The sequence below is a fragment of the Lynx rufus genome, unplaced genomic scaffold (assembly GCF_022079265.1).
Source record: "Lynx rufus isolate CCGP_SWC_20201006 ecotype Redwood Valley unplaced genomic scaffold, mLynRuf1.p SCAF_1, whole genome shotgun sequence".
NCBI classification, from domain to species: Eukaryota; Metazoa; Chordata; class Mammalia; order Carnivora; family Felidae; genus Lynx; species Lynx rufus.
The window spans coordinates 238,759,383-238,780,616 of record NW_025814823.1 but is presented as its reverse complement, the minus strand read 5'-3'; the positions used below and the strand labels follow the sequence as shown (position 1 = coordinate 238,780,616).

Here is a 21,234-nt window from a genome sequence, read left to right as displayed (position 1 = left end):
GCCCTTCCCCAACCTGACTGGCGCGTAACGCGCAGTAAGAAAACGCTACTGGCCTGCAGCCCACCTGGCCACTCAGATGGACAGCAAGACCGTGGGCAGGCTCTCTGTGCGACAAGGGACGTTTTTGTAAACACAAGACCGATGCGTCCTTCACGCGCTTCCCAAAGAATAGTCTTTTACCGCCATGAGAAAACTGGGTCTGTGAGCTCTTAAAGGCTTTAAATTTTAAGTTTAGGGAAAGCACGTCATTTCAAGATCTAAACTCTGCAACAGCAACAGAAACCCACACCAGTGTGCATACAGGAAGGGAGGGTCTGGTGAGATTGGGGGACGTGTGCGGATGGTCCGCGGGGTGTCCCCGAACAGCACGCCTGGGGTGATATGAATGAAAAGTGCATGCGTTCATTCGGGTTTAGAACGGCAAGTGCTACAGGGAGGGCGAGAAGGTCATGACGGTTTCTTTAAATCTTCTTTTTATTTATTTACACCGGGTGACTTTTTAAAATGACCAAGTTTTGGGGCCCCTGGGTGGCTCAGTTGGTTAAGCATCGACTTGATGTCAGCTCAGGTCATGATTTCATGGTTTGTGAGTTCCAGCCCCACGTCGGGCGCTGTGCTGATGGTTCGGCCCTGCTTGGGATTCTCTCTCTCTCTCTCTCTCTCTCTCTCTTTCTCTCTCCCTCTGCCCCTCCTCCGCTAGCTCTCTCTCCCGCTAAAAATAAATAAAGTGAAGAAAATGAGTAAACGTTGTTTAGGGTCTTTAGAGCTGAAATGAAACCCCCAGGCCCCTGAGATCCTCTCTGCACTGCTTACTGAACTGACCGTCACATACACTCACATACACTCTGGCTCCTGGGGCCAGAGGCTGTGCTTGCTGCAGAGTGTTCTAGAACAGGGTTGGCACATGTTTTCTGTAAAGGGTCAGAGAGCAAACGTTTCAGGTCCTCTGACACAATTGCTCAGGGCTGCCCATGCAGCGTGAGAGGATCCCCAGACGCATGAATGAAGGAACATGGGTGTGTTCCAATAAAACTTTATTGACAGGAGCAGGTAGTGGCAGGGCCTGCCCACGTCTGGCTAAGACGAGCAAGAGATCCTCCTTTGGGGAAACCGATGACCTGAAGCTCACACGCACCAAAGGGATAAAGAAACGGAAGGAGAACGCGCCCGGTCGTCTCCGCTCACGCCGTAAGATGAAAGGAACATGCTGTAGGAAAACATACGGGGGCTACTCAAAAAATTACACCGAGCAACCCTATGATGCCTCAATCCCACTGCTGGGTGTTTACCCAAAGAAAATGAGAACACTCGTTCGGAAAGGTCTCTGCACCCCACGCTCACATAGCCAGGGCACGGAGGCGGCCCAAGGGAGGGAGCCACAAACGCACAAAGATAGGGTGTGTACCCCGGGGAAGACTACTCAGCCACGAAAGAGAAGGACATCTTGTCACTTGCCACGACGTGGATGAAGCCAGAGGGCAGGCAGCGTGCTCTGTGAGACCCGCGAGTCGGGGAGAGACAAATACCGATCCCCTCTTAGGCGCGGAGTGTGGAGAACAAAACCCGGAGCAGGACTGGGGGGCCCGAGGCGGGGGCGGGGGCGGTGAAGCGGGCGAGGGGGCGTCTAGCACCGCCAACTTCCGGTTTACAGGAGGCGGGTCCTGGGCATTAACGTATGCGCGGCGACCACAGTTAACGACGCCGTATTTCACCTTTGAAAGCTGCTGAGAAGTAGGTCGTACGAGTTCTCACCACACACACACCAGGTCTCCGGGTACGTGTGGTGCCCGACGCCGATCGCCAACACTTCCAAAACGTACAAACGAGCCATCACGTTGTGCACGTAACACTAAGCCTCTGTACGTCATTCAGAACTCAGTACTAAAGCAGCAGTGCCTGCACGTGGGTGACAGTATTTCGTGGGCCCTGCGGCCCCCCGGGAGAGGGGCAGCGAGAAGGGTGGGGAGCGGCCTGGCACAGTGATCACAAACAGGAGGCCGTCCTGCAGGGCGGGAGCAGAGGGCGCGTGCAGGCTCAGGCAGGGTGGAAGGCCTGGAAGCCTGGAAACCAGCTCAGACTGGGGGTCCCCCCTCCATGACACCCTCGTGCCGGACACCCACGGAGCCCCCCCGGGAAGCAGCGGCATCCACAGGCTGGAAAGGAGGTGCAGGACGACAGGTGCTCGGGGTGATTCCCCGTCACCGTCTCCGTGCGGCTCAAACTCTCTTCTGGGAGCAGTTTTAGATTCCCGTAGGGATCGGTTATAAAAGCAAGACATGATCCTGACTCCTCAAAACGCAAAACCTACACCAAAACAGTGGGCCACCCGTCCCCTCCCCACCCCGTCCCATTCCCCCATAATTTCTGCTTGGTGTGTGTTTCTCCAGAATTTTTCTTACACGGTTACTAAGTACGTTTACTTGGGAAAACATGTGGCCAGGTTTGTAGTTGTTTAACGTTCATGTAAACAAAAACATGCTTTATGCACTGTTGTACAGCTTTCTTCCAGATTTAATATTCAGAGATACGCCTCAGCTTGTGTCCGTGGCTCACGGCCCAGTCGTTTGTCTTCCCGTGGCCTCGTGGCTGCCTGTACCTGACCACGTGCCCTGCAGGATGCCAAACTTGTTCCAGCTCTTCGCCATGTCAGACGCTGCTCTGGGAGCAGCCCTATGGATCTCTCTTTCTGCGCAAGCATCTCACTAAGGATGCCGTAACACGGGGTCAGGGAGGATACGTGTCTTCTGCGTAAAAGTGGCTCGCTTGGTCTCTGCACACGTGCCACCGCCCACGGCCTCTGGAATCCGTGCTCCCCACCAGAGAGCGTTCTCTTCCTAAGGTCTGCAGCTCTGATGGGCAGACGCGTGCTTCATCTTTTCGTCATTCTCACTTCCTTGACCAGGAGTGACTTCGGTCATGCTTCAGTGCCGATTCTCGGACACTCCCCATCCGTGCCTTCTGCCCGTTTTTCTTGGACCTTGTTTTCCCTTAAGGGTGTGCGATGCCTTTTGCGTGCCTGTGACCTTCACTGTTGTGTCATGGTGGGTCCGTGCTCTGTTTCGTGGAATGTGCTGAATGGCAACATCTCCCTTTGGTTCTGGAGTCTGTTGAGGTCCGAGCAGAGGGCAGCGGGAGGACTGTCCACCCCTTGTAAGGAGAGCTCATGGACCGACCTTCGGGCCCAGGCCCCCAGGGTGGTGCTCCTCAGAGGCGATAGCAAGGATGGTAGGACCTGGGGCCCGGCACAGAGGGAGCCACCCCAGCGGTGTGTGACCATGTCCCTGGACTTGGGAAGCTCAGGCCACTGCTGGGGCCCTCCTGGGGGGGGGGCCCTCAGGAGACAGAGAGCCAAGGCGATGGGGTGTCCTCTCCATGGCAGGAGGGAGGGGATCTGATTTTCCTTCCATCCTGACCAGGAGCCAGAGGCTACGTGGGAAGCCGTGTTTGGAGATCCGGTTCCTGGAGCGGACAGGGCCTGCCCTGGTGTTGGGAAGCAGCGTAAGGAAAATGGGTTTGTTCTCTGACATCCAGCACCTGGGGCCAAGTGGCTGCTTTCGGGGCCGGCTCCTCACGGCCCAGGGCTGCGGGCTTTCACCTGCGAAAGCGAGCCCGTGGTGTTTCTCGTCTTTTGACTTCTGGAGTCTGGATCTTGGGATGAGGTTTTCCTACCGCAAACTGATGCAGATACTTTCCCGCACTTCTCTGTAACTTCTGTCCTCACCTTGCTTATTTGCGGCAGGTAGAAACCGCGCCGCAGCACGCGGAGTGTGGCCGTAACCCGACCCTTTCCCAGGCGGGACGCGGTGGTCCCCAGGCCGCCCGCTGAAGCCTTCGTGCTTTCCTTCTCCTGAGGAGCCACACCGATCCCGTTCCTGCTGAAGTTTCTCCCCGAATCTATTCAGTCCCCCGGTCCCTTTGTCCCTTTCTACGCACGCACGACTGTTGCACCCTCAGTGTGTTTTCACCTCTGCGGGTGAACCTCTGTGCACTTCTCAGGACGAAAGAACATCCTGGCTTCTGTTTCCTTTCCTTCTTCCAAGCAAAGGTGGAAGCAGCCTGCAGACTGTGGCCTCGTCAGCCTTCCTGCTGGCACTTTGGTGGCTTTGAGACATCAGCGGGCCGTGTTCCCCTGAGAGTGGAGCCTGTGATGGGGACAGGTGAGCATATACGTCTGGGATGTGAGTCCCACGGGTAGGGGCGAGGTGGGGGGTGCAGTGGAGAGGCGCCCAGAGATCCAGCTGCTCCTGGGTCGCCTTGCTTGTCAGCAACTTCTGGACACGCCAGCGGGTAGGACATAGTATCTCCTCTGCATTAATTTGCATTTCCCTTCGGATTTATGGTGTGGGGCATCTTATGTGCTTTATTTCTGCCGTTTTCCCATCACCTTTGGTGAAGTTCCACTTTAAGGATTGGGTTAACTAAGGCTCATCGGTGTGTGTGAACCACATGGGAGGCACCGTGAGGACCGTGGGCTGGGCGTCATTCCCCTGTGGCCCTTCACCCACGGGCTGAGGCTTGGGTGTCAACCCCACAGTCCTGGTCTTATGGGGCTTTGGACAAAACCCCGAGGAGGGAAAAGGGATTGTATGGCCAGTGGCAACGTGCAAGGTCAGGGGACGTGCACGGAGTGGCGAGTTCCAGGTCCGTCTAGACGGTACCTCCCCTCTGCCGCGCCCACGGAGCCAGTGCACCGTGCTTTAGAACGATCAACCTCTAGGAGCACCAGCTGAGGCCGGGCCACGGTTCTCACCCCGGGAGGAACCCCAGACACTTCCTTTCTGGCAGAACTTGCAAATCAATCGTGGACACCCGCCACCAACACGTAGCCTTGGATTTGAGACTTTGGGCTTAGGATGGAGGGGGGCAGGCGGTGTATTTTTTTCATTGGGTTTTATTGAGACACAATTCACATAAAATAAAATTTACTGGTTTGATGCGTTTCAACAAACGTGTACGGTTGTGAACCGGCATCACAATTAAGATTTCTGGTGTTGGTATTTGCCTCTTTTTGCTTTCTTCTGGACCAGACCAGCCAGACATTTATGTGTCTTGTCCCTGTCGAAGATGGAGCCTTTGTGTTCTTCCCTTCTCCCTGCTGTCCCTCGGTTTTATAGTTTCGATTTCGCTCTCCTTTTTCTAGTCTCCTCAGGTGGAAGGTGAGACCATTGTTTGCGGTCTTTGCCTTTTCTCATGTAAGCGCTCAGTGCTATAAATGTCCCTGTAAGTGTGGCTTTACCCTTTCCACGCGTGTTGATGTGTTACTCAGTCCCCGTCTGGTTCCAGTATTTTGTACTTTCCCTTTCGAGTTCTTTGATCCCTGGTTTATTTAGAACCGGGTGGTTTAATTTCCAATTATTTGTGTGATTTCCCAGATATCTTCCTGTCGCTGAATCTTAGATTAATACCACTGTGGTCAGAACATATATTTTTTTAATGACTTCAATCCTTTGAAACTCATCTCTTGGCCCAAAATACGGTCATTTTGGGTGCACATCCCACGTGAACCTAGAAAAGATGCGTATTCTGATGTGAGGGGGGATGTTTTATAAATATCAATTTGATTAAATTGGCCGATAGGGTTGTGCAAATCTTCTGCATCCTTAATATTTTCTGTCTACTTTTCTGAGCAATTATCGAAAGAAAAGTACTGATGTGTACCGTCCTGATTTTTGTCTGTTTCTCCTTGTAGTTGCATACATTTTCGCTTTGTGTGTTTTGCAGCTCTGTTATGAAATGCGTAGACATTTAACACTGTTATCTGTCCTTGGCTAATTAACCCATCTACCGTCACACCTGGTAATATTTGGTGATCCAGTCCACTTTGACCATCATTAGTGTATCCCTCCAGCTTTCCTTTGATTATTGTTTGGAGGCTATTATCTTCTACCGTTTACCCTCTCAGTCACTTGTGTTTTAAATGAGTTTCTTACAGACTGCATACATGTGAGTCTTCGTTTTTTATACAGTCTGATGTTCTCTGCTGCTTGACTGGATGCTTACATAGGTACACGTGCTGGGATTATTGATAAGGTTGAATTTACATCTGTGGTCATTTATTTTCTATTTTATCATATCAATACGTCGTTCCTTTTTTCTCTTTTGGTTTTCTGATTTTAAATTAATTGGATATTTTGATATCGCACATATTTGTCCACTGTTGCCTTATCACAAATATCTTTTGATTTCCTTGGGGGCTGGTCCAACGTTTAGAGTGCACACTGTAACGTCACAGTTCACCTTCAAACAGTACTTGCCACTTCTCCTGTGCAAGAACCTCATGAGTGTCTGCCCTTGTCCTGTGCTGGGCACACTCACACTTCGGTCCTGCAGATGCCAGGACTTCGCTCTCATTTTTTCCTTACGTGATTTTTAAATGAGGAAAGAGTATCTTTTATATTTGTCCAAATAAACAGTCACTGTTTCTAGCTTTTCATGTCTTTGTGTAGATCTGTGTTTCCAGCTGACTTCTTCCAGCTTCGGTGGATCTTCACCCTTAGTTTTCGGAGATGTTTTCACTAGACGTAGGTTTCTCCGCAGCACCTCAGAGGTTTTACTGCCTTTCAGGCTGCACGGTCTCTGAGAAGTCTGCTGCTGTTTTTGTCCCTCTGTGAAGAGTGGATCTCGTTTCTCTGCATTTTTTCTTTTTATCTGATATGGAGCAATTCAATAACGATGTAGAATTATGTGGTTTTCTTTATATTCCTCCTGACTGAGGTTTGTTAACATTCTTGGATTTGTGGATTTATTGCTTCCATCAACCAGGGAAACATTTTGGCCGTTATTTCTTCCACGGTTGGTTTTTCTCCACCCTCCCCCAGGGCGGCAATGCCATTTACGCTACAGTGCTGGATACTGTCCCACAGCGCACTGCGTTCCTGGGTCTTTATTTATTTGATCTCAGCTTGCTATCTGGAAATTCCATTTGGCTATTTTTTTTGCAAGGCTTACTGAAGTTGAGTTCTAGGAGTTCTATAAGCGTATATTGTCATGAAATTGCTGCCATGATCAAGACAGAACATTTCCATCACCCAAAAGCATTCCTTCACGTCCCCTCGTAGCCAACCCTGGCTCCCCACCCCCAGCTCCCAACAACAGACTTTCTCCTGTGCCCATAATTTTGACTTTTCCATAATGTCATATAACTGGAATCATGAAGTATATAGCTTTTGAGTGCAGGCTTCTGTCAACCAGTGTGGTGGATCTGAGATTCATTCATGCTTTCATTCCTATCAATTCTTTCCTTCTTGTTGCTGAGAATTCCACTTGGTTAATCCGTATGCTTGGTTAATCCGTTCACTGGCCGAAGCCCATGTGGGCTGTTTCCAGTTGGCGTGGTTTTCGTTTGAATTGTAAGTAAAGCCACCATAAACACTGACACAAAGGTTTTATTGTGAACCTAAGTTTTCATTGCTCTCGGGCAAATACTCAAGGCATTGCTAAGTGATTGCATCATTCAACTTTATGACAAATGGCCAAGCCGCATTCAACGTGGCTGTGTTATCTGCAGTGAGGGTTACCCTTGCTACACGATCTCACCAGAACGTGGTTTTTCCATTTCTCAACCATTCTGTTGGGTCTGTAGTATTATTTTGTCATGGCAGCAATTTACTTTTTGCTAAAGCCACTGTTAAACGTTTTCTTGTGTTTATTTTCCATCGGTGTGTGTACCTTTGTGAAATAGCTCTTCGAATCTTTTGCCCACTTTGAATTGTGTTGGCCGTTTCTTTGTTATTGAGTTCTGAGATTTCTTTATATATTCTAGATCCGTTCCTTTACCAGAAATGTGTTTTGCAAATCTTTTCTCTCAGTTTTTGGCTTGTCTTCGTTTACTTGACAGTATCTTTTGAAAAGCAGAAGATATTAACTTTGATGAAAATATTTTGCAGATCCTAACTTTGGTAAAATCTAATTTATGAAGGTTTTCTTTCATGGATCATGTTTTTGGTGTTTTATCTAATAAATCTGCATAACCCAAAGCCACATGTATTTTCTGTTTTCTTAAGATTTTATAATATTAGGTTTTACATTTAGGTCTGTGATTTATTTTTAGTTAACCCCTGTATATGGTGAAAGGGATTTTGTATATATGGAAATCCAACTTTCTAGCACCATATGTACAAAAGCCTATCCTTTCTTCACTGAATCGCCTTTAAACCTGTTTTGAAAATCATCTGACCACATATGTGTGGGCCTATCTCTGATGTCTCTATTCGATTCTACTGACCTATGAGCTGTGCTGCATGAATACTACGGTGTCTTGGCTACTGTGGCTTCAAAGTAAGTTTTGAAATCAGGGAGCATGCCTCCTTTAACATTTCTTCGCATTTTCAAAAATCTGGCTAATTTTACATACTTTGCCTTTCCGTGTAAAATTCTGAATAAGCATGGCATTTTGCACAAAAATTCCTGCTGGGATTTTTATTGGGACTACAGTGAGTTTGCAGACTAATTTGGTGAGAACTGACAAGGTCAAATATTCTAATCCATAACCATGGTACAGCTCAATACTTATTTACATTTCACTCACATTCTTTCAACAGTGTTTTACAATTTTAAGTATATAGAATGCGTGCAGATTTTATGACTTTGGTATCTAAACATTCATGTTTTCGGTGCTATTACAAACACCGCTTTTTATGTCAATTTCTATTTGTTTATGGCTAGTATTTACAAATACAAAAATCCTTCTCACTGTGTGGACGACGGAGAACCCGTGAAACGCTTCTGGCCGGTTGTGGTCTCTGAAGTCAAGCCCCAGGCTGAGGGGAGAGCTTATGTAACGTTCTAAACAAGGAGTTGGCACACTTTTTCTGCACGTAGAGCTCAAATAGTAAATATCTTTAGGTTTTTCAAGCCATATGTTCTTTATAGCAATTACTCAGCGGCTACCCCGCTGTCATAGAGGCACAGACGATACATTCGTGAGCGCACACGGCTGTTTTCCAATAAAACTTCACTTACAAAAATGGGTGGTGGGCGGGAGTAGCTTGCTGTCTCTTGTCCTAAACAACACTTGCTGCTAAGCTGGAATCCCAGGGCTCTGAATGCTGGTCCCTGCAGGTAGACCCTGGGACTCTGAACGCTGGTCCGTGCAGGTATCGGAAAGGGAATGGGCTGCGGGAGGGTTTGGTCAGCACTCACACGGTCACCTTGGATCAAATAGGGACGAATAATCCCAGGAGGGAGGAAGGACTTAAAAACCCATCAACAGCCTGTTAGAATTCCAGCTTGTCAACCGTAATCATGGGTTCCTGTGGACTTGGGGCCCATGGCTTCACTACCCCATTACTGCCTGTCCTTTGAAGATCTCCACAGAGGCACGTACCTATCTATGGTTGTGACAACACCGTCAGCCCCACACAGAGCCAGACACGCACAATGGCATGTGAAACCTCGCACCTGTCAAGGAGAAAACACTGAGAAGGCATGCCTGGTGCGTTGCGGGTCCGAGACGGGTACGGCATCAAACTCTCCCCCACACGGGAGGTGGCTGAGCCCGCGGGGACAGGGCCAGTCTGCCACGTCTTCGGAACAAAGTTGTGTGCCGAACCTTATGGATGAGCCTGTTCTGAGTGGAGAGGACAAAAGGCTGTGTATTTACAAGCAGGCAGGGTCGTCTGATTCCACTGTTAGCACTGAGTGCCTACGGTGGGCCGGGCCTGTGACAGCCGGAGGGCGGAGCACGACAGAACCGGGCCCTGCCCAACCCAGGTTCTCAGAGGTTCTCAGAGGAACCCTGCGGGGAGGGCTGGGCGGGATCAGCCCCTGCGTGTCAGCCCCTCCGGGGCAGATCGCGCCCGGGGAACGTCTGCCAGGTCTGGAGACACTTTCGCTTGTCACAACCAGCGATGAGGTGCTCTTGGCCATCTAGTGGGTGGGGGCTGACGATGCTGCTGCACACACTTCAGTGCCCCCGACGGCCCCGCGCTGGGAAAACCGTGTCCTGAGGGCCAGCTGTGCTGAGAGGGGAACCCTCCTAAGGTCACAGGCCTCCTCTGCAGCTGCTCTGGGACTGAGGTCCGTGCAGGAGGTAATTACCCTCAGAACCCCTGCACTCAACACAGCTCGCTTCAGAGAAAACAAGTCTAAGCGTTACAGCGTCTCTACGGGCTGGCTGTTCTCAAACCAGGGCAGGGGTCCCGGGACCCCCTGAAGCAACGCGCGGAAAGAAGGTCTTTACTCCAGCAGAACTAGCTGAACCCCGCCTTCTCCCAGGACAAACTGCTCTGTGACATAATGTGCAAAACCGTGTCACTTCTTGTCCTGAGCTGCCTCCTGGGCTCTGCGCTGTGGTTCCGGGCATCGTGGTCAGGATCCCGGAGAGCAGGACTGTGTGTGCGCCACGCCTTAGCGTGGCACATGGAGCTGCCCGTGCGCGGTGTGATGCCTGTACCGCTGTCCTAGTACAACCCGCTCCAGCTGTGGCCCAGACACCAAGGCTGCCAGGGGGGCCGGGGACATTGCGTGGGGGGCTCAGACCGTGCGGGTGAGGCAGCCGCTGGGACACGAGACACAAGAACACTCCACGCCACGGGCTCCAGGCCACATGCCCGCGGAGTCCCACGGCGGCTCTGCTTAGTACACACCCTCCAGGTGCGTCGTGCGTACATGTGTACAGATACATGCACACACCACATCCACGCAAATGGGGACATGCACGTACAAATACGTGCACACACCACCCACATCCATGCATACGGGGACATGCACGTGTGCACAGCGTACCCACACCACACACGGTCCATTCGTGCGTCACCAGAGATGACAAACACGTCTAACTGTGTCTAAAACACCTTTACACACGGGGAGCCAAACTTTCCTTGACGTAAGTATTGCCGTCAAGGCTTTCATGCTTATCCGCGCCAGGGAGCGGAGCAGATGGCACTCAGAAGCTAAATGCGGGGACAGGGCCGGCCGCCGCCTCGCAGGGGCGCCTCCTAAGCAACTGGGGCCTCAGAAGCAAGGCCCGCGCCCCCTCCATCTTGCCTCCTGCCCTGCAGCCCGAGCACGGACGGCTTGCCCAGAAGATAAGAACGACGCGCTTTCCATCCGGGGCTCTGGCTTGACCAGCTGACCTGGCTGCGCTGCTACGTGGGGGTGAGGTGCCCGGCGGTAGAGTCAACAAAACCCGAGGCTCGACAGATCTTAGATTAGGCACTGCTTCGCTTTTATTTTCCTTTCCACGAGGTAGTACCGTTCCTCAAGATAGGGACACGGTCTTGCGCATTATTTTACGGCGGAGACCTACATCTGTCTCTGTTTGTGTTTTGGGTTCGTTTTGCAGTAGATGAACCAGCGCCCGCGTCTCTTCACCCGGTAGCAGTCCCGACAGCGCTCCTTGATGACGCCCTTGGTCTTGAAGCCCAGGGCAAGCTGCAGGCCGGGCAGGGGGCGGCCGGGCAGGGGCCAGGGTCCCGCGGGCCCCGCGGTGCGAAGAGGTCCCGCCAGGAGAGTGGAGAGCGCGCGGGGCTTCGCCGGCCCGGGGCTCCCCCGGAGCAGCGGGCTCAGGGCGCACGCCAGCATCTTCGCCACGAGCACGCGGGCCATGTGGTGGCCGGGCCTGCGGGGGACCGAGAAACAATCCGTATGGCCTCCGCGCGGGAGGAGGAGTTTCGCCGCCAGCCCCCCCCCCCGGCCCCTCCGCCGCTACTCGGCTGTACCCGGGCCCTTTCCCTGGCTCCCCCGCCCCTCCGCCGCCCCTCGTCTGTCTCCGGGCCCCGGGGGAGCCCGCCGGCCGGGGACAGCATCCCTCCGGGTCGTGGACAGCCCGGACCTGCGGCCGCGACGCACCCGGGGACTCCCGAGCCTCCGCCCCTCCTCCTCCCCGGCCCCACGCGACCCCCAGGAGCACAGACCTGGGAAGAAGGCGCCGGGGACTGTCGCCAGCGCGCCTCGCATGCGCCTGCGCAATGGGGCGGGGAAGCCGCCGCCCGCAGTGTCCGCCAGAAAAAAAGATGGCGACAGGGTCACGTGGTCGTCCGCGCAGCGCCGGGCGCAGAGGCGGAGCTGCAGGAGCCCCAGCTACCCCTGCTCGGACGCCCTCCCGCCACTGGGTACCTAAGGCCTCGGAGGCTGACAAAATGGGAACAGAAATACACATCTGGAATGAAAAATAAGTCACAACCAAGTAGACGTTTAAAAAAAACGAATACCGGCTCAAAACAAAAATCTAGAAGAACTCACACGTTTGTATTAAGTGCACATCCTGGAAGAAATGTGGCGAGGCTCAGGGAAGCAGTGGAGATAGGCACTGGTCCTAACTGGTTGCAGTTACATATCTTTTTTCCCGCCCGTATTCTTTTTTTTTTTTTTTAATTTTTTTTCAACGTTTTTATTTTATTTTTGGGACAGAGAGAGACAGAGCATGAACAGGGGAGGGGCAGAGAGAGAGGGAGACACAGAATCGGAAACAGGCTCCAGGCTCTGAGCCATCAGCCCAGAGCCCGACGCGGGGCTCGAACTCCCGGACCGCGAGATCGTGACCTGGCTGAAGTCGGACGCTTAACCGACTGCGCCACCCAGGCGCCCCCTCCCGCCCGTATTCTTTAATGAGACATTTCAAACAAAAGGTGAAGGACTACGGTGAGCACCCATCTACCCACCACCAGAGTCCACACTGAACCCAGTGCATCTTGTCATTCCGGGTATGTGTGCCCACCCATCCATCTACTGTCCGTGCACACGGAGGCGACCTGCAGACGGCGGCCCATCTGCGCACCATCGATAAGGCAGCGAGCTCACTCTTGCACCTGCCCAGGTGAGCTTTGGCCCTGCCTCTGGGTACCTGTTGTGGGCATCTTCCCGTTCTGAGATTTCCGGTGCATCTCGTCTCTCCTCACCTTGCTGAGTTCTCTTCCACCTCCCGGAATCCCGGCTGTGGGTGTCCTCAACTCCTGGCGGGTGGGGGGGCATCCCCACCCTAGCTCTGAAGTCTGAGTCTGCCCCCCGTGCCCACCGTCCTCGGCGTAATTGACCCTCCTGACCCATCTATGAACAGGCAGTTCGGAGAGGGAAGCACCGGGACCGCCATCGCGGGTCTGCACAGGCGTGCTCTAGAGCAGGGCGCCCTCGGGGCTGATCTGCACGGGGATGACATCGAATGTGTCCTACTGGTAGCTTCACTGGAGTTCTGCTGCAGAAATCCCAATTTCTGCTGTCCCCGCGCCCACACAGAAATGCGCGCTGCGCAACGTGAATGTACATACAGTTTACTCAATGCAAGGACCCTTCGCCAATAGAAACATTCGATACGTAACCTCCTCCCATGATTATCAATTGTCATCGAATGTGAAGAGTGCCCTTTCATTTTCCATCCTGCTCTGCCCTAGCCCTGGCAGGAGGGCCACTCAGCAGTCGATAAATGCTCAGGTTGCGCACAAATTTTCCCGCCTTTTCCGTACTGAGCCTCGGCCCCACCGTTGCACCTGCGGGGCGGCACTCGCCCGAGCGCATTGCGCTTGCGCGTCCCCGCCCCCAGCGTAAGTTGCCGCAGCAAGCGCCCCTCCCTGCGGAAGCCGTGCGCACGCGTCAGCGCGTCGGTGCGCCGGGTCAGGGGTCAGCCCGCAAAGATGGCGGCGGCGGTCACCTTCTGCCGGCTGCTGGGCCGGAGCGGTCCGGCGGCGCTGAGCCTGCCCCGTGGCGCCAGGTGTCTAGGGGTGCGGACTTCACCGACCGGGGAGAAGATTACGCACACCGGCCAGGTAACCGCCGCGGCGTGGAGGACGCCCTCCATCTCGGCTTCCCTTTCCTCCGGTCCCCACCCCCTGCGGCCGGGGGACGCGCCGGCCGGTGGGCAGGGTCTCGCAGGCCGAGTCCCGGGCCGGCCACCGTTCACATTAGGGTGGGGGTGTGCGGGGGTCCCACGCTCTGACCGACGAGACGGAAGCCGCCCCACCCCCACGGCCGCCGCCGTGCTTCTGCAGTCAGGGTGGGCTCTCGTCCTCCGAGCGTCGCCAGCTCCAGCATCAGGCCCGTCCCTGTGGACAGGCTGACCGTCGGGGCCCGCGTGCGCTTCCTGTCGTGTCCGCGGTGCTAGGCCGTACATTTTAACAAGCCGAGGGGCCGCTGTAGTCTAAAACAGAAGGCGGAAAAGTGAGCGAGGTACCTGTGTTATTAAGGAGTCCCCTAGCCGACACTTTTATCCGATGTCGGCCAGAGGTGAAAGAAAATTGGGGGTGCCCCTCCTCTGCCCGAATTGGTCTCTGCTCTTTCAGACCGCACCTCGCTACCTTCCGATTCCGATTGTTGTCCCGTCTCACCTTCGGTATCTCGCTGGAGAATGTCCCTGGTCGCGAAGTTGGTCACGAGTGGCCAGAATGTTAAGAAAAAACACTTTCCTGTAATGTTTACTCTTGGTATGAAGTGACTTCTTCCCGGATCAGGCTGTGAAGATCATATAAGGTCTTTTTTTTTTTTTTCAGGCTTATGATGATAAAGACTACAGGAAAATCCGATTTGTAGGTCGCCAGAAAGAGGTAAGCCAAACGTCTAGTGAAAGAGAGGTAGGCTTTGGTAAAACCTTTATGTAACCAACAGGAAATAAAAGTTAATCTCTGGACTTAAATTCTCAAACTGCGGGGGGCACCCTGGAGGCTGTGGAAGTTTGCCTGTCTTTGAAATGCTAAATGTGCCTGTATTTGTTTTGTTCCCCTCCCCCCCCCATTGTAAAGTGACATCTTGTGTCTCTCGGTTTCTGTATAAATGGGAGTGATCTTTTTTACCCCCTCCATTTCTGTGTCTTATACTCCTGAGATCTTCAGATTAAAGGAAGTCACAGCAGCTTTTAAAAATTACTCTTTTGGTCACTCTTTGCAGTACGCTTGTCATATTTACTGCCAGACAGACCAGACTGTGTTCTCACAGGGACGGACATGCACACGCTGAAACCAGCACGAGGGTTGTCCTTCCCCGCGTGGGTCTGACGGCTCACCCACCGTGCAACCGCTGGAGACAGGGCTGACGGTGGAGCCTGCCCGCAGGGGCCTGTTCGCGTCCTGGTTCCTCACCCGCGCTGCCAGCTCCCCAGTCTCCGTGCATGTTGGTTGGGCAGTTTTCCACTTCTGAGTCCATTTGTTTTCCACGGTCGCCCTGAGTCCGTCCTTCCCTCAGTCAACCTTCTCCTTGCTCCTCAGTTGTCCCTAAATCGTGTTCCCTTCCCCGCTGATCTTGGTTACATTGTCCGCTCTTAGCGTCTACATTTCTACTTCCATTCCTGCTTTGTGGGCCTGGTGGGGCAGGTGGAGGAGGCGGAGTTTGGTGCCCTGTGGGGAATGCATGGGTCCTGAAGCTTGGGGGTCGTCCCTGTGGCCTGGCCCCCGGCCCCCTACCTCAGCTCTTCTGATGTTCCGGCAAGCACCTGGGTCTGTCACAAGCTCCTCTCTGCTGGAAACTGTGTGGCCTCTGGCTTCTGATTGCCAGGGCCGGAGGGGCGGGGGTGGGGGGTGGTGGGGGAGGGTAGGGGGCGGTGGCGGCAGAGGGGTTGCATCAGGGAAGCAACCTAAAATTGAAACTGAACAAACAAAATCAGAGTTGGCGAAGCGAGTAAAGTGGGAACGGGGCAGTGCTGAAGGTGTCGCCTCACTCTGTGAGCTTCCCCCAGGTCTGCACCCCTCTCCCAGCTCCGTGTGTGCGTGGCCTTTTCCTGGCTGAGATCGTGAGGGCCCAGGGGCACATCTTCACGTTGTAAAGGTGCACAGTGTGTTTGTAAGCGGTGAGTAGGCATCTGCTCCCGCTTTCCTTCCTTCTGGAAGAAGCCAACACAGCTGGGGGCCGCATTCATAGGCGTGGCTCTTCTGAAACATTTCCCTTCCCAGGTATATCCTCTCTGTCTTGACAGTGGGGTGAATGGGGTCTACGGGCCTTTGGCTTCCTGGGGTGGGGGGCATGGCCTGTCCGTATGTTTACCCCCCGGACCCAGAGGAAAACCCTTGAAACTGAGTTCCTAAACTGCAGGGTCCAGACACTGCTGGCCCTGGGCGCTGAGCCTCGCGGCTTGTGGCTCTGCAGCCCTGTGCCGGGTCCTGCTTCGCGTGTCTGAGCTCGCCCTCCTGGCACTGGCTGAGTGGCCCCTGAACCTGTGTCACCCCAAAGCACCCGCGGACACCGCTGTCCAAAAGTCTTAAGGGGCGTTTTTGAGCATTTTCTCCAAATGTAGCTTCCTTTTTAATTTGGATGAAAACTTGAGTTTTTATTTTGACCTGAAAATTATATACGTGTGTGTGTGCACGTACGTTTAGCTGGGTATAAATGTTGGTATTAGTATGAAAACAGTCGATATTCTAAATAATTGGATTGGGGCTTTTACTTTGCTTTAAATCTGTAGCTCTCCATGAACACGGTTAACGCCCTGCAGGACACTGGTTGCTCAACTAGGCTGCGATTCCTTTTTGTACACATTAATACTGTCTCGTGTGGTCCCGTGTTTTGTGTTGTGTCTTTGAGCTGCACTTTCCCTAGGAACTGTTGCTGCTAAAAAATACAAACAGCTCACTAGGTATTTGGACCTAAACATGTTTGTGCCCAAGTCGGTTGACCAAGAGGCACATAACAAGGTAGTTCCATGTTTGTTACACTAGTGACGCGTATAGGACAGGTGTCCAGCCATCGGTTTATGGCTTGTGACACAGCGTGTGCTCACAGCTGAGGTGAAGCATGCGGGGCGCCGTGGCATTTCTCTGTTCGTCCCTTGGAAGGGCTGGGGACGCTCCTGGCCGTGCCCGTGGGAACAGGGTCGGCAGCTGGGCGCGCTCTGGCGCTGGGACTGGGCCCTGCTTCCTCTGCGGCTCAGTGTATGTATTCCTGCGGTTGGCCTGAGTCCTGGGAACGAGACGTTCATCACGGTAGGTCAGGGTCACCTACTGAGTGACGGGGAGCTGAGTGACGGGGGCAGTCCTGTGTCAGTCTCCGGTGTCAGCCGCCCTTCCCGCGGGAGATGGTGGTCTGTCTGACTGCCGTGATGGGACCTGGGGGTTTGTTAGTGTGCCCTTTGTGACACGTTTGTCACTTAGGTAGACACCATACTGTTTTACAGCACGAGGCTTTATTTGTGGGGCGTGTGGCTCTGTCTGCAGCAGAGGTGAGTGAGCACGACATCCCTCCCTCCGCAGCCCGCCGTAAGGTGCCGGCATCGGGAGCGGCAGTGCCGTCCACAGGGCGCCGAGCTCAGAGCGCTGGTAGGACAGCGCGTCCACACCCAGCGCGTCCGTATCCCGCGTCCGCGCTGCCTGGCCTCCCCGCGCACCTGGTGTGTTGGCTCAAACGTAGCCGTACTTCCCAGTAACTTCCTACTGTGTTTCTGGAAATAGAAGTTGGAGGAAAAGTCTTACAAAGTCAGGGTCTGTAACCGTAAAGCTTTTTAAGAAATAACTAAACTTTTCCAAAATGTCCCCATCCCGTGGATTTGGGGCGTCAGGTCTGGTGAGGTGCCTGGGAGAGCAAGGGGCCGGGCCGCTCTGGGTCCCGCGTCCTCTGGACGGAGTCAGCTGGCTCCGGAGAATCTGAGGTCAGTTGTGCCTTTCTGACCTACTCCTGGGTTTATCACCCCGGATTCAGAGGCCCCACCCCCCGTATTGGTAAAGATGGTGCCTAACCTTTGTTTCCTTACCTTCACTGAGGCGGTAGGCGGGGCTCTGGGCACACGGGGTGGGGACCCGCAGGGCCTGGTCACCGGGACTGACCCAGCGCGCACTTCTAGCCCGTAGTGACACGTCAGAACTGAGGCGGATGGGGCGAGCGGGTCGCGAAGTCGCCGGGCGGTGTGTGCTCCGTGCGGCCTCGCACTTCCTGTCTTGTCTCCTGGGGCATCTGTTGGGGACGCGCGATGTTCCTCCGCTGACGGCGTTCGGCTCCCGTGCGCCTCGGTCACGTGGCCCTCAGCCTCCGGGCGCGGGTGACCTTCCACGTGTGGCCGCGCCGCTGTTTCCCTGCCTGGGTGGGTGGACGATGCCGGATCTGGAGGTGCCGTCCAGCGAGCTGCTCCTTGTCGGCCTGAGCGGGGTCCACACCTGCCGCCGACGGGGAGAGCGGGGTCCCGATGGCTGCGGACGACGGCGTCAGAGAGGAGGGCGAGCGGGGGCAGGGACCTCCCGAGGGAGGCCCTCCGGGAGAGGAGGCTGCGGCCCCTGGCACGGCCGGCCCACCGCGGCAGGACACCGGAGTCGGCTCCCTCACCGGGCCGTGGGCTCGCCAGGGACCGTGTGGTCCCGGCTTCAGCCCTTTCCCTGGACACCGACGCTGATGCCCCACGCGTGCGGCCTGCCCGGCCCTCCAGGCTTTGTCTGCGTGGCGCCCACCGGGCGGCCCCGAGCGGCGGGCGGGCTCGCTGCGAATCACGTGCGAGCCAGGCGGGCCCCCGGCCCGCGTCCGAATTTTGCCGCCGTGGCTCCTCGTCAGAGCCGTGAGGTGCCGAGCCGGTCGTTCGAGTGGCCGTTTCAACGCGGAGGGAGCGTGCCACGGCCCCCTGGTCCCGTGAGCCCGGCCGCTCCGATTCAGCAGCTTCCAGCGGCCGCGCCGGCTTCCGCTCTGGTCCGGCAGCGCCCCGCGGCCCGCCAGCGCCGGCCGGCCGAGCGGGTCGTGACGTCGCGTCGCTCCGTGACGTCGGGTTCATCGGGACGCACGTGTGTGCCGGAGACGCCGACGTGACTGCAGCACCACTTCCCGTGAGTGAGGTTCCAGTGAGTCCTTGAAGCGTCCAGGGGGTGGCAAGTGCGCTCGGAGTGTCCCGTTACTAGAAATTCATTTTACGTTTGTATCTTGGAGCCTAAGCTCTGCGCACTGCTGACGTGTCTCAGTTTCTTTTAACTTTATGTGTTGCTCCCCCCCCCAACCCCGCGCCCCCTCCTATCTGTCCATTTGTGTCCTTGGAGCTCACTTGTCAAAAGACCCGGGTCATTTTCTCCTGTGGGGTCACCCGCAGCTGGGTCTTCCTGACTGTGGTCCTTAGAGGTGTTTGTGCCTCTGTTCTGTGAGTGTCTAACGGGGGCGGGGTCAGGTCCGACTCCTGGTCTCTTCATGGCGAGGTTCCTGTGTGGGGCGCTTCCAGCCTTGAGATGCAGGTTCCCTGGGGTGGGGGTGGGGGTGGGGGGCGGGCCGAGGGTCGCCTTCTCTTGCGTCCCGGTAGCCCGAGGACCTGCGTGAAAAGAAACTTTGGGCGGCCTGAGGAAGGTGGAAGAAATCGGTTCTCTGCTTTTGTTTATGGGTTTTTATCTCTAGTAAGGCGCTTACTGAATTTTTAAAGTCTGTAAAGTCACAGACTTGAGCCTAGTGTGTTTTGGTGCCTGCACTTACCGTGAGTGCCATTGTCCCTTGGATTCCCTCCCCTGCCCTCTCCTCCCTCCCCTGCCCGGCTGTCCCCAGTTGGGTGTTTCCCCAGGCCGGCTGCCCTCTGGGGGCAATATTCCTCTCCTCTGTGACAGCAGGGTGCTGCTGGGGACAATCCCTCCCATGGCTCTTCCTGACCTGTCCCAGTGGGTGGCTGGTGCGGGGAGGGGAGCCTGGGACAAAGCCCACCGGGCAGTTGTTAACGGTCTGGAATCCAGGTTCTGGCAAGTGAGAGAAGTGAGAGGGGTTTGTATTCAGATTCTTGCACTGTTTCTGTACGTTTGAAATTGTATCCACAGGAAGCACTCAGACACTCGTGTGCGACTGTGCCCGTGCTGGCTGGACCTGGGGGCCTGGGGGCCTGGGGGCACTGTCCACATAAACTTGGATTGCATGAAATTATGAAGCTGTTGTTTTTGGCTCTACGAATTTTTCTTTTCCTCTTGTTCCAGGTGAATGAAAACTTTGCCATCGATTTGATAGCTGAGCAGCCCGTGAGTGGAGCTGACAGTCGGGTGGTCGCGTGTGACGGCGGCGGGGGGGCTCTCGGCCACCCGAAAGTGTACATAAACCTGGTACCGTGTCCCCTGTCCTTGCTCTCCTAGTCCGAGGTGCCCTGTTGAGAGTGGCCGTCGCGGTGCCGACCCCGACCGCCCACCTTCCCGCTCGATCTGCCCGTGGACCCTGCCGCAGGGACCCCGTGAAGGGCACCTGTCCCCCGGGACGCGCCTTCACGCCTTGGGATGCATCGTCTCGCGCTGGGACGCGCCGTGAGGTGCTGTGTGAAGTACTTAGTGTGGCCAGCGCCGACTGTCCACTCTCCTTCCACGCGCCTACTCTGTCTTCCTGGGACCGTCGTTTCGGCCCCTGTGCACGTGGATGAGTGCGCAGAGCCTTAGGGAAGATGAGACGCAGGGCCGTTAGCGGAGAAGGCGACCAGGGGCTGGGGCTCAGCTGCTGTGGCGTCATGAGGGGAAGGGGGTCAGCAGTGCCCCGCTGTCCCGTCCGCTAGGGGCCGGCGTGCGCCCGGACCGGACCCCGGTCCGGGGGTGCGCGGGTGGGCCTCTGCTCGGCACCCCACACGCTCCCGTCCGTTGAGTTCTGTGCTCAGGGCCAGAGCTCGGCCGTCCCGGGCCGGGAGGGCAGATGGGCATCGAGCTAAGGCCCCAGGCGGCCGCTGTGCCCATCCCTGCTCCCTGCGGTGCTCCTTCGAGAGGACCACAGGTTCTGGCGTAGGTGCTGAGCTGGGGTTCAGTCCGCTGCCCCGGCTGCAGCGAGTCAGGGTGTAGGAGACCTGGGCCCCCGGTGCCACCATGGTTCTTGGTCCCGTAGCGACCTCAGAGCTTTTCCGCCGTCTCTAGGTGAGGCTGTAATTCAGGTCCGTGTCTGGTGTCTCAGTGTTTACACTTGGAGTAGAATGTGGAAACATGAGATCTCTCCTCTTGAATCTTTTCAGGACAAGGAAACCAAAACTGGGACGTGCGGCTATTGTGGACTGCAGTTCAGACAGCAGCATCACCATTAGCGTGGCCAAGCTGTGCACGCGCGGGCGTCTCCGCATTAACACGCAGCAGCCAAGAGCCCGGTGCTGTCACGGGGCGCTGCCGGCTGAATAAAGGGCGTTGTGACCCAGGACGGCGAGCCGCACGCGTGCTGCTTTCAGAGAGGACTTGGGAACAAGCACCCACCTGGAAGGGCAGGGTCCTCCTCCGGGCGCGCGGGGGGCCTCGCGGCATCTCCTGCGATCTGGGTGACTGCACCGTGTGGCCGAGGGGCGGGAGGGAGAAGGGCTTCTCCGATTTTGCGGACGAATTGGAGGTTCGTCAGGCTTAGGAGCTCCCACAGGGGCCGGTGCTGGGTTCAGGCCTCCACCCTCTGACTGGAAACGTGTGCTCTCCCTGCCACTCCCCTGCGCCT

General features: G+C 55.4%; 2 protein-coding genes across 2 annotated transcripts; one reads left to right on the top strand and one right to left on the bottom strand.

Annotated features, from left to right (window-relative positions):
- Positions 1 to 11,145: 11,145 nt before the first annotated feature.
- Positions 11,146 to 12,168, bottom strand: MRPL36 (mitochondrial ribosomal protein L36). The gene is made up of 2 exons (XM_047074518.1): positions 11,856 to 12,168; positions 11,146 to 11,560 (listed from the first exon to the last, which is right to left on the bottom strand). The coding sequence occupies exons 1-2, from the start codon at positions 12,098 to 12,100 to the stop codon at positions 11,245 to 11,247; spliced, it is 561 nt and encodes a 186-aa protein (XP_046930474.1). The 5' UTR covers positions 12,101 to 12,168; the 3' UTR covers positions 11,146 to 11,244.
- Positions 12,169 to 13,554: 1,386 nt separating this feature from the next.
- Positions 13,555 to 20,952, top strand: NDUFS6 (NADH:ubiquinone oxidoreductase subunit S6). The gene is made up of 4 exons (XM_047094284.1): positions 13,555 to 13,700; positions 14,421 to 14,474; positions 19,770 to 19,892; positions 20,774 to 20,952. The coding sequence occupies exons 1-4, from the start codon at positions 13,569 to 13,571 to the stop codon at positions 20,840 to 20,842; spliced, it is 378 nt and encodes a 125-aa protein (XP_046950240.1). The 5' UTR covers positions 13,555 to 13,568; the 3' UTR covers positions 20,843 to 20,952.
- Positions 20,953 to 21,234: the final 282 nt, after the last annotated feature.